The sequence below is a fragment of the Acipenser ruthenus genome, chromosome 8 (genome assembly GCF_902713425.1).
Source record: "Acipenser ruthenus chromosome 8, fAciRut3.2 maternal haplotype, whole genome shotgun sequence".
NCBI lineage: Eukaryota > Metazoa > Chordata > Actinopteri > Acipenseriformes > Acipenseridae > Acipenser > Acipenser ruthenus.
In genome coordinates this window covers 3,188,013-3,200,426 of record NC_081196.1, presented here as the reverse complement: position 1 = coordinate 3,200,426, position 12,414 = coordinate 3,188,013, and the positions used below count along the sequence as shown (strand labels likewise).

Here is a 12,414-nt window from a genome sequence, read left to right as displayed (position 1 = left end):
ACTTCAAACACCAGCGGCATTATGTAGAATAGTGTGTACCCAGAAAGAAAAGGAGCCCATTTGCCAATCAATTCAGTTTTTCAGTACTGTGACAAACTGTGACCGTCAGTGTCTCTGTGTGTGTGTATATATATATATATATATATATATATATATATATATATATATATATATATATATATATATATATATATAAATTAAAAAAAAACCAGGATGATAAAAATATAGCATTAATTGCAGGGTGACCTTTAAGCGAGGTTTATATTATAACAGAGATCCTGTAGGTCTAGTAATTCACACGTTACTCAAAACCAGCTGGAGAGGCATACCATTATTCTAGTCATCATGTTAGTCAGTTTGCAGACAGGTATTAGTAAGCAAGGAGTCCTACAATGGCCAAAGCTTTGCTATGAAAGGCAAGAACATAGCACCTTTCAGTCCTCCTCATGACAAAACATGCAGTCCAAACCTGAGGGACAATAACAACATTACAAATGCATCCTACAAGCCAATGTAATGATCTTAACAGTGGCACCACCATCCTAAAATATAAAAACTGGATTCTTCACGTTCCTCATGACTGCATTGTTATTGTATATAGTTAATAAATCAGTACGCTGTAATGAGCAGCGGTGCTTGGGTAACTAAAATAGACCACACAGTGTTGCAGATCAATGTGGCTGCAGTCGTGGAACAGGTGATGTGCAATCAATACTGGTGTGGTGGTTTTGAGAAACACAAACTCAGCCTGTTGAAAAAAGGGAGAACGAAATCTTTTGTTAAAACAGTTCCTTTTAAAATCAAATCATCATAATTATTTACAGAGCGGTTTAGAAGGGAGAAAAAAAGACAAACAAATAATAATCACATAACTAACAGTATGAAGAGTCTAGGACTGTTTCAGGGCACACATCACAAGGAACAGCGTCTTACATTAAACTTGATTTGTTTAACACTGGGAATGAAAAGGAAGATACCTGAATGGTCAAACTGATGCATTGATGAAACTAAATATTTAATATTTAACTTTTTTCTCCAGTTCCTAGAGGGATCATACTAAAAAACTCAATTTGTGTTGATTAATTTGCCATATGACAAAAAAAAAAAATATGATAGCACATTATTAACATGTTTTTATCTCAAAATCCTTTGGTATTGCATGCAGCTTCATTTCTGAAATACACAGGAAATTACTCAAATTATTTTTGACATAATCGCATGTCCAGAACATATCATCAATCTGCAAATCCTCTTGCACCTCTTGCTAAAATTCTTCATTAGTTGCAACAGGTTTTAAAAGATCAGCGTGTGAAATCGGCCTGTTCTTGATGAAAGAGGAATCACAGTCCTTGATATTGGAAATACTGCAGATTCCAGCAGTAAAAGGGTTAAGCACTCTGGAACGCATGATACAGGGGTTGGGGGGTTGTCTGTTATTCATTATATGGAGGCACATACTGCATTATTTAAAGTGTGTGCTAGGATCACACACTAAGCCAGTGGCTGAGCTGAATATCAGGACTTCAGCAACGTAGCTTCTTTTTAAAAGATGTCACATTGTTAAGTATAAACAGATCTTTCACTGTGGTCCACTTTTTTTTTTTTTTTTTTTTAAACTTGTACACTGAGATGATGGGCTACCGGGCCGTCACCATCCAAAGCCCGAGGGCCACATTGGAGGCCAGGAGAACGCTGCCAGCCAGCAAAATAAAGAACCCCAGCAGCTCCCGGTTCTGTTTCTCCACAATCAAAGAGCTCAGAGTAGCCTCCAGGAAGGACGTTAGCATCCACTGGCCATCCAGCGCAAAGCAAGGTACAGCATTGATAACAGCAAGCGCTCCAGAGAGAGAGACCAGATATCTGCGGACAGGCAGTCAAGGTCAAGACACACACATTATTAGGCGGTGTGAATCAGCGAGTTGTGTTCTTCCTATCGTCTCCAATACAGTGACACTATCATTGCACTGTTTTTTTTGCAGCTGCAGCTCTTATAGCGTAGAGAAGATTATTTTTTTTAGCTGTGTTGGATCATTAAGTCAGCTGCCAAGCTAGGGTCACAACACTTTTCTATTCACAGCACTGACGGTATAATACAAATGAAATCCTGATGCTGCAGTCAAATTGTGAGCTATATATACAGAAGATATTACACGGTTTATACTGTAAGCTCAAAATGCCCAACTTTTGTGCTTAACTCTAAAAGGAGTAGTAAAAACTTTCAATTTAATATATAGTTTTAAAACACAGTCCCGAATTAGGAATAATGATCTATTTTATGCCCCCCATCTTAATTAGCTTACACCGATCTTCCTATAACACCAAACCTAAAACAACCTGCATTTGTTATTGCATTAGCGAGCCGACACCAGAAAGGATACTTGCAGAATGTTTCGATTACTACAGGCAGGTCAAAATGCAGGAATCTGTAGCGTGGAACAAAGTTGGTAAGGCTCACTAGAGAAAAGAAAAAGGTAGATATTAGCTTAAAATCAGCATGGAAAAACAAACTATATATTATTAAACTCTTAAATTAAACCTTGCAACCCAATTGGATGATAGTGTCACATGACCAAAAAAGGTTGTGCTATTTCCCACAAACCAATCAAAAGTTTCTGTAGCGGTTAACAGAAAAAACTATTGCCCTCCGAAGTACTCAGCAGTCAACAGTCAAAACACTAGCCTTTTACATCACAGGTAAAATAAAACAGACACTGACAGCAGTTTTCACCTCATAGGGCTACTATTGTCACTTTTTCAACCCTCAAAGTAAGTTTCCCATTATAAGCCTTAAGCCAGTCAACTTTTGTATAATATATATTTGTTTATTTAGCAGACGCCTTTATCCAAGGCGACTTACAGAGACTAGGGTGTGTGAACTATGCATCAGCTGCAGAGTCACTTACAATTACGTCTCACCCGAAAGACGGAGCACAAGGAGGTTAAGTGACTTGCTCAGGGTCACACAATGAGTCAGTGGCTGAGGTGGGATTTGAACCGGGGACCTCCTGGTTACAAGCCCTTTTCTTTAACCACTGGACCACACAGCCTCAACATAATACAACAATAGTGTGAACATGAAAAAGGACCACTATGAGTTTGGATTCAGACCAGACTACAACTCAATCCCCAGGAATTATGAGGAATTGGACTGAATTAAAAGGGAAGGGGAACTGGGAACTGATTTGAAAAAGGAATTGGAATTGGAAACACATTGCATAGAAAGAATGGGGCCTGTGCCCATGCACGTCTGAATCAATGGACTGACCTGCAAACTGGAGGTGCAGTGGATATCCTACAAACAGCATGTCCATCTGCGGCTGGTGCCTGACCCGTATGAGCCGAGTCTGGTTCTCCAGAGAGGGGACCACGCACAGATTGGGGACGAAATCCTTCTGACAGTCCATGTTGGTGCGACACGTGTGGCTCGAGTCAATCGTCTTTCTGGCAGGCAGGCATGCATGCTGAAGTCAAACAGAAATCGCTGCAATCTTTGTTTTTATGATTTATAAGAACCGATAGGAAAGTGGGTATGGACATTCATTAGCACAAGTTATTGTGTATGGACATACATCTGTATGTGCACACTGTAAGTGAATACATTGTGTGTATATGGTGTCTCTTATAACAGAAATGATTTTGCAGTTTGAGCAGCCAGAATGCAAACTGCAAGAGACGATATCTCCTACAACAATAAGAGACACACTGCACAACATGTATTCACTTTGAGTATGTTTGTGTGACGCACATACATTACAGACAAACAAACCTCTCAAGAACTTGTGCTAAAGAATGCCGCAGCACCTTTCATTACCACAGATTCTCTAAATACATGTAAAAATGAAATTATGACGCACGGACAGCTGTTTCCATATGCTATGTGCAAGATTAGGCTACAGTGGCTGTATGTTTATACAAAACAGGAATGTCCCTTTTCTAAGTCTGTGAGTCCCAGAGGGAGTGTTTATGGAGCGCACTGCTCCCCACACACACCCCTCTCTGTAGCGGGTCCGTTTTGTAAACAGGCCACTGCACCAGAAGCCCTCAAGGCAACTTACCAGATGGCTCTCCAAGTTGTTGCTGTAGGAGAAGCAGATGTCTGTGAGACTGTTGTTACTACAGCACTCCAAGGTGCCACCCAGCCTCTTGTAAACTGCATGGAAACAAAAGCAGTGAAAAGGGGACGGCCTACTAGGCACTGTACCGTGTGCACAACAGCGGCTAAAATATTGACAAAACAGAGGTGCAATTCTGCATTTCCATCAACTAATTCAGGTGTATTGACCACTCCTTTATATAAACTCTAAAAAACTCCTAGAATAATTAGCTTTGAAGGTAGAACAATTCAGCAAACAATTTAAGAACCATTTTAACTTATCAATGGATCACAATAGTTTTTGATTATGATTGCTAGACACTGAAAGGAACTCTGAAATGATGCTAAGTTTGCTCACAGGAATAACTTATTGCTTTATATGGGGAGAAAATGGCATCCTCATATGAGGTCATCATGCATTTGCATCTTCTACACATCCCCATATAAAGACTAGAAGAGTCTCTTGTGTTTAGTTTTTAATCCATCCCCATATGAGGTCACAATGCATGAATGAGTTAATACATTTTTTTTTTTTTTTTTTTTAACGTTTCTATGTAAGGGGAGTCAACATTTTTCAAAGGTGGTGGGGGGAACAAAGACTGACTTAGGATTTCTTACTAAAAATACATTACTATTGATTCTCCATCTCGTCTAGCTTGAGGAGTCACACCAAACGCAAAACTAAGTGTCCACTGACACTTCCTCCTGGTCCCTGACTCCCTCCCGCTCCCTCTCACCTCTGCTGGGAGACCTGGCTTGCTGCAGTGTGGCTGTGTGAATGCAGTATCCAGTCTGGGGCCTGTGAGAGATGTCCTTGATGCAGGCATGCCAGTCCTCCACACTGCGCACCGGGCAGTCCTCCAGGTGTGTGACCAGATCCCCTACAAACAGACCCCGTGCCCCGCTCGCAGCGGAGCCCTGGGGAACAAGAGGAGAGAGAGGTCAGGGTATGCAGACGGCTTGCACTGATACATTATCCTAACGATACACTATCCTTACGACACCTACTGCAATCTGCAGGACACAATGGCTCCTTCAGTCACGCTTTTTTATTGTCATTTTTTAGAAATTTTAAAACAGTTTGTGTGGACTCTATGGAGTTAGAGAAGTTGCCCTGCCAAAACTAAAAAAAAATATATACAGCTATGGCCAAAAGTTTTGCATCACCCTGTCATGAGTGACCCTAAAAAGCTCTCCTCCCTTGTACAAGACACAAGCACCTTTTTGAGTGAAAGGTGTATGTGGCAGAGATGTGTGGCTCTTCGATAGAACCAACCTAATTTATGTGGGGTTTCCACACTGATGATGGAGATGACAATGCAAAGATGGGAGCCTGGCTAACAAGGTTTAAGTTTTTTGCAGATACCAGGCCCTATAAACGGTCACCCACACCTGGGATGTGCAGAAATGGATAAAGGAGCCTGTAATCGCTTTTACAGACCCACTGAGAGCACAGCCTGATCAGGACTTTCACTCCTGCTGGGAACAGACGTACTGAGAGCAAGCTGATATTTGGAGAATGTGATTAAGAAGACTTTGCGAAACTGTGATAATATTGAATATTGTGCTAATTCTGTACTGTGTTTTAAAGGATGTTAGAGCCAGCAGAAATTCACATTGAGCATATTATGAGAATGATTAAACAAAACTGACCTACTGTAAAAACTTACTATAAAAATGTTTTCTTATCTGAGTGTTAATGGAACAAGCAGTCTCTTGAAATTTAGCAAAACTATGATTTAATGTAATTAACTTAGGAAAATGTGCTTACAGTCGACATAAGTAACTTCAGTTTGAAAGTAGGCTCTCTCGGGTTTAATGTGTAAGTTGCTGAAACAAGGATTTTAGCTAAAAAGGTCAAGTTTGTTGAAAACACACTTTAAATTAAAAAAAACAAGCCGGAGCTAACTGATTAGAAAAGATGCTTTTAATCAGGGGCCTCTCATTTTTATAAACTTTTATCTGAACATGTGAGAAGAACTCTATGATACAGGACAAATATATGATTAGTTTTAATTGTCTCACATATTTTAGGGATTGGAAAAGTAGGGAGCATGAGATCATATACTATTAATCTTAGAGGAGTAACTAAATCAGTTGATATACTAACACATATACTGAGCACACATGACATAGCAGCCCTGTACACCTCCTGTACAAATTACACATGAAGTGCACTGTAACTATGCATAATAGCATTGTAATTATGTGTAAGTACACATGTATTTACTAAGTAACTATAGTAAGAAATAGACTTTTCATTTTCAAAGGATTTTTCATCTAAAGATGTATTTTGCATTTTTTATATTTTCTTTTTTGAGAACAAAAAAGAGCGGTTCACAGAATGAGTACATCTGTGTGGAAGATAAACGTATTATTAGTATTAAAAACAATGGCTCAGCCCTGATGCATGCATCTTTGTTCTCTCAAGCCTCGAGTGCAATTATGTTTTATGCTTTTATTTTGTGTTTTTATTTTATTTGCATTCTTGTATTGTTTGGTCTTGTTTCACAGGGCTTTTTATTTTTCGAATGTGAGGCGCTTTGAGATCGCTTTGCCATGAAAATGATTTGATTCACTGACTGACTGGACCAGAAGTTGAATTTGGTGAAAAGCAGAACAGAGGTTGTATTTATGTGCCCTACCTCTATGACTTCAGTGATCACCGCCCCAGCCCCAGTGTAGTAGAACGGCAGGAGAAACAGCGGCAGCAGAAAGAGGAATGCCAGAGCAGCGACTCCCACAACAAAATTGTGCCAGACCCCTGAAAACAAAGCACGGCATTGTCAGAGTATCTCATTTCAGAGAGAAGCTTGCAAAACACTGCCACCTGCTGCTATTTTTTTGTACTTCAATACAACATGTCAGTGCTTGATGCAGTCCGAGGAAGGCTGTAACTCACAGCAGTACTGTCGGTGTCCCGGGACTGGTCGATTGCACGAATCAGCTGCCTTCTGTGGAGTGTTATAAACTTCACAGTCTCAATCTGACACTGTCAGGCTACACAATCTAGAACCTTTCACACCAACAGATAGGTAGTTTGAAATGCATACCTCTACAGATTCCTGGTGCTTTGCCCTGCATTACTAAATCCAGTAACCCAATGTTTGCTTTACCTGCACAGAATATTCGGAGCTGTTGTACTGGAGATATAAGCTGCAAGTGGGTGGTAAAAAGATCCACAAACGCTCCCGGGTAGATAATGAAGATGAACATCCCAAAGCCATTAAATCGGACCTGTTCTCTGCAATTAAAAGCAAACGATTACAGCAATCAGCACATGCAGAGTTCAACAAGAAGAAATGGAGCTACTTCTCACCCAGCAGACACTAAACCCTGAATGCTTCTAAAGTGAACTAAAGCACAGAGCCACACCATCTATAAGACAGAGGGAGATATTCAAAACGATTGGCAGAATGTGTTTTGTTATGTTTGTTTGAATTAAATAGAATTAAATAGAGAGTTATAGTCATGGAACGGTTCGTACCCCGAACGAAGGATGCACACATTAAGGCAAATGTATATTTGTGTTGGTTTTTAATGGTCTTTTCTTCATAGCAATTAGTGAACAAAAAATGTCAAGCCTGCATAGGTAATCAACAAACCATTCTGCCTTGTATTTTTTCCTTTACGAGAATTTCAAAAAGGCTCCCATTTGCCCCATCATGCCATTTAGGTTATAAGGCAGCACACAAAATAACACAGTCCTGGACCTGTGGCTTCCAGTTTACAGCGTTATACAGGGAGAACACAGTATCTTTTCTGGGGTGAACTGGCTGGTAGGAGAATGTGATCATTCAGTTCATGTGATGTTTAACACATCTTTTTATGTATATTACTGAGTTCAAAAAGGAAAATGCAAGGAAACCTGGGTTTAGACTGCATTGAACTGTCTGACACAAAAGATGTGATTCCATTAGAAAATAAATAAATATCAATACCTAACAAAAGAGTTATAAAACAGGCAGACAAGTTGTTACCAAAACAGGACACACACATGACAGTGACACATATGTGATAGTTATGGTCTAACCCTGGGCATCAGCCCATACACAAGTACTGTAAGACATTAGCAATGGACTTTACCTGACAGCTGCCACACCGTGGCCAATTTCATGTATGACACCACTGATGAGAATCGCAATGAAAAAATAAGCCAGCTGACTGACAGGAAGATTAACACCAGGCACCTGTTGATGTCGACATGGCAACAAATCAAAACAATGTTAGCAACAATACCAGGAAGTGCAGCAACCCTGTGGGAATGTGTCATGTGTCCCCTGCCCTGGACTCCTACCAGTTTACTTCACTAAGCTCTGAGCCATTCCTTGCTTTCCAGGCTGGTATTAAACCGTTCAACCCTGGGCACATTCCACATGGAGGAGTCACATGCACCTGTAAAGCACTGTGCTGACCCCTGATCCTGAACTGCAATGCATTAGTTCAATCACTCAATAAATAAGAACAGCTCCATGTTTAACTGGTAGAGGTGTGAACCAGATCACTGTGATGGTAAACCTGTCCTGTGCTGTCCACTTGCACACTGGGTTGACATGTATTCAGATTCAATTCCCTCCCACAGTGTGCTTCTCTTTGCATTCTTGCACTGTTAGCAATACGAATGCTTTTGGATTTCATAGGCTTGGTTTAATTGCTTGATAAATGTTTTAATTGTTCTGACCCAATCAGGTACTTTATAAAAGTGGTGCCCCTAGGACTGTACACAAAATGCATACAAAAAAAAAACAAAAAGATATATACAGTATTACAAACAACATCCAGTCGAGAACTTGTATTGAGATCACAACACTGAAGACAGACATTCCCACTGCAGAGACTAGATGAAGACACGGGATCTAAATTCACATACTTCACTTGCTGGAGTTCACTTAAAGAGCAACTTGCTATTGGCATGTAATACCAAGAGTTATCCCAGCTATGTTTTCTTCTTGTTGTGGTTTAGATTCACTGTTTTACCCCCCCCCCCCATACATACATATACATTATATATATATATATATATATATATATATATATATATATATATATATACATAATTGTAAAAGAAGTTTAAAGCACTGAGATCTCATAATCCTGTTTAACCTAAAAGTACAGTGCATCTGGTACACCACATTGTAATCATGAACTGCCTCTAGTGGACGGAACAAACATATCAGTATGAAAAACATGTGGAACAATTGTGATATTTTTACATCCACTGGGGGCAGTGTTGCAAGGGGCCAGGTTAATGGTTACATCCTGGTTCAGACATGGTTTTGAGAGCTCTAGGAGGCCATAGTAATCACCAGGATGTAATGAGTGGAACAGAAAGTGGATATAAACGACAAGGAAACATCAGGTAAGAAAGCTCTGAGATTGCACACCTGTACCAAGCTGCTCTTTAAGCTGAAGTTTGATTTAAAGGTACGAGAGATAATACAGGGATGGAAATAAGACTCCCACCCATTCCAGATGTCAGTACGAGCTTGATTAGCCACGGTGTACAGGCAACAAGCTCAGCGGTGTCTTAATCATAATCATAATAATAATAATAATCTATTTTTAATATAGCGCTTTTCACAATAAAAATTGCCGCAAAGCGCGTCACGTGAATAAAAAGTGACAAATATTAATAAACAAATGCAAGAAAAGCAATGAAAACAAAAGAAACACATAGAACAGTAAAACAAGGCAGAGAATAAAAGGAACATCATTTTAGCACAAGAATGCTCCATTCTACAAGTGTGTGTTTTAATCTTGTTTTAAAAGCAGTGACACTCGGTGCTTCCCTTCCAGAGCTTGGCTGATCATTCCAGGAATGTCTCAAACTGCTAAGCATTGGGAGTCTTATTTCCATCCCTATAATAAAACAAATACAAGCATTCCAGGCGTTTACTCCAACACTCCAACATCCAGGGTCTCTGGGAGATTTGCAATAGTTTTCTACAGTGGCAGGTCTTTGTTTCTTCTCCTTACCACAACCTGCAGCATCTGCTCATTGGAGCCCTCGGGACTGTCTGTCATCATCTGTGCCAGAGTCTGCATCAGTGTCTTTGTGAGAAGAATGATGGATCCGAACATGGCCACCACTCCAAACACCATGCCCAGGTTGAACCTGCAGGGAACAGAAGACACTTCATAGTGAAGCCTCCTCCTTCCACTGTCTGTGGAGCTACATAAACTGAGACATACATGCACTACCCTCCAACAAGTATTGGGACATGAGGAACTGCAGAACTGGCTATAATTTAATGAACAAGTCCAAATATTAGCTAATGTGTATATACTAGAAATTTAAAAATATATAAAAAAGACTTTCAATGACACAAACAAACTTTTTCACAGCAATTGGTTTACCTCCACACCACCTTGGCCTGGGTGACATTACTTCACCTCCTAGAATAAACCTCACCAGTGATAGAGAAATCTGGGCTTCCATCTGCCCCACTTGGCAAACAGGCGATTTAAGAGGCCAGTCTGCCATCTAACGTGGAACGGAGAAAGAGAGAGTCCGTTCGCAGCAAGCCAGTCTTCGTAGGACGATTTAAGAGCACTAGATGACTACAAAAACAATGTGAAAAAATACATAAAAAACAGATGGGAGTATCATTATAAGCTAATTAATTTCTGAAACTTAAAAAAAGCAATAATGTTCTTACTAAACTGTGTTCTGAAAACAAGGCATGCTTGTCAGGAGGGTACTACGATAGGGACTCACTTGATTCCACAGAATAGGTAACAAAAAATGAATCCTAGTAGTTTTCTAACGTTTTATTGTATTATGTATTTTACCGTTGGTGTAACAAAAAAAAAAGTCGAGAAAATCGTTCACCACCTAAGGCCAGTGCATTGGGACGTACACAGATGATAAATAAAATGTGACACATTTGAAATGCTTGTCAATGTAGCAGCACACTGTTCTTTGAAAACACAAGTCCTTTTAGTTTACAGAGACCTGTTATATTATTATTAATAACACACCACCACGCTCACCCTTAGTAAGACGTCGCCCAGGTAAATCACACACCACCCTCCCACCACGCAAACGACCATCGGGATCGGAATCATTGCAGAGAACCAAATCCGTATTTACAATATCAACCGCACACCGTCATGTTTCTAACATCAGTTAACTGGACCGCGGATTCACAGTACACAGCAAATCCATTACACATCCTGCGGGCCCCGATGTACACAACACGTCACATTTCTGCACCGCCGCCGTCGCCGTCGCACACTACACTGTCAAATTACCGTATAATCACATAAATAAGCGCATAGGCGTGTGTAAACGGGTGCGCTTATAGGCGAGATAAGCGTATTTGCTTGCATGCAGAACTACTGTACCAAAAAATAAAAACTGTGAATCTATTACAAAGAATTTAAATGTGTGACATGTGCCTTATAGTACAGAATGCAATCCTTGGTTATGTCAGCTATTCCTGTTTGTTAGTATCACACACAAGTGTTTGTTTATAATGAGGGATACTTTACACAATCCTGATTAATATCGGATGATGTGTGCACTGCATGGCTGTTTCTGCTTGGGTCGCAATTAAGCCACTCTTTCTATGTAACTATTTCAGCAGCAAGACTCCCTTTCTCACAATCCGACTCGAGGAGTCCTTCTCAGGACCCTTTCTGCTGGAATAGGCAGTTAGCTCTATGTGGTATTTATTACTTCCACTAGGGGCAGTGTGTTACAGGTCGGGGTAGGGTAACAGTCACAGCCTGGTGCACCAGATTTACTTGGAGGTTAGACATGATTCTGAGAGCTCTGTTTGGGGGCTGCTTTAAACCTCTGAGTTTTAAAAACTCTCCAGGGTGTGATGACTGAGACAGACATGATAAAAAGTAAATCCAAACAAAATAGAATGAATTAGTTAGGATAACTCTGATCCTTTACACCCATAACAATTCATTTGGTAAGATATCTCTGATCACTCAAAAACAACATTCATATTGTATCCCCTAAAATGAGTTTAAGAGAGTTGTAAATGGCAGCTTAATTTAGCAGGTAGAAGTTTGTATTTGGGAATACAACACCAATGGATGCATTGTAATAGATGTATATTTGCATTACAGATTGAAAAGATTTGAAATCAAACTCAAGCAGCAGCTTGAGTTTCCAATAAAGCCTTTCAATATCCAGCAGAAACAATGGAATCATTACTTTCAATAGAAAAGAACCAGGGGTACCATCTGATCTGCACACCTCATTATCTGGCCTCAGGTTGTAATGCTGTACCGTGCATGCGTCAGAGGGTTTCACTTTTACATAACACAACTGGAGATCAGGCTCACTTGAGGAGCGTGCTCAA

The 12,414-nt window shown here is 40.1% G+C and overlaps 1 protein-coding gene across 1 annotated transcript; it reads right to left on the bottom strand.

Moving 5' to 3' along the window:
• Positions 1–774: 774 nt before the first annotated feature.
• Positions 775–11,320, bottom strand: LOC117406453 (membrane-bound transcription factor site-2 protease-like). The gene is made up of 11 exons (XM_034010475.3): positions 11,087–11,320; positions 10,506–10,654; positions 10,070–10,208; positions 8,180–8,283; positions 7,210–7,337; positions 6,739–6,857; positions 4,831–5,011; positions 4,056–4,150; positions 3,266–3,461; positions 2,379–2,454; positions 775–1,860 (listed from the first exon to the last, which is right to left on the bottom strand). The coding sequence occupies exons 1-11, from the start codon at positions 11,159–11,161 to the stop codon at positions 1,638–1,640; spliced, it is 1,485 nt and encodes a 494-aa protein (XP_033866366.3). The 5' UTR covers positions 11,162–11,320; the 3' UTR covers positions 775–1,637.
• Between the last annotated feature and the right edge of the window lie 1,094 nt (positions 11,321–12,414).

Coding starts and splice junctions, on each gene's coding strand:
- LOC117406453 (XM_034010475.3), bottom strand. CDS start 11,161: ATGATTCCGATCCCGATGGTCGTTTGCGTGGTGGGAGGGTGGTGTGTG. Junction 8,284..10,069: donor AGCAGATGCTGCAGGTTGTG/GTAAGGAGAAGA, acceptor CGACATCAACAG/GTGCCTGGTGTTAATCTTCC. Junction 7,338..8,179: donor CACGGTGTGGCAGCTGTCAG/GTAAAGTCCATT, acceptor TTTTAATTGCAG/AGAACAGGTCCGATTTAATG.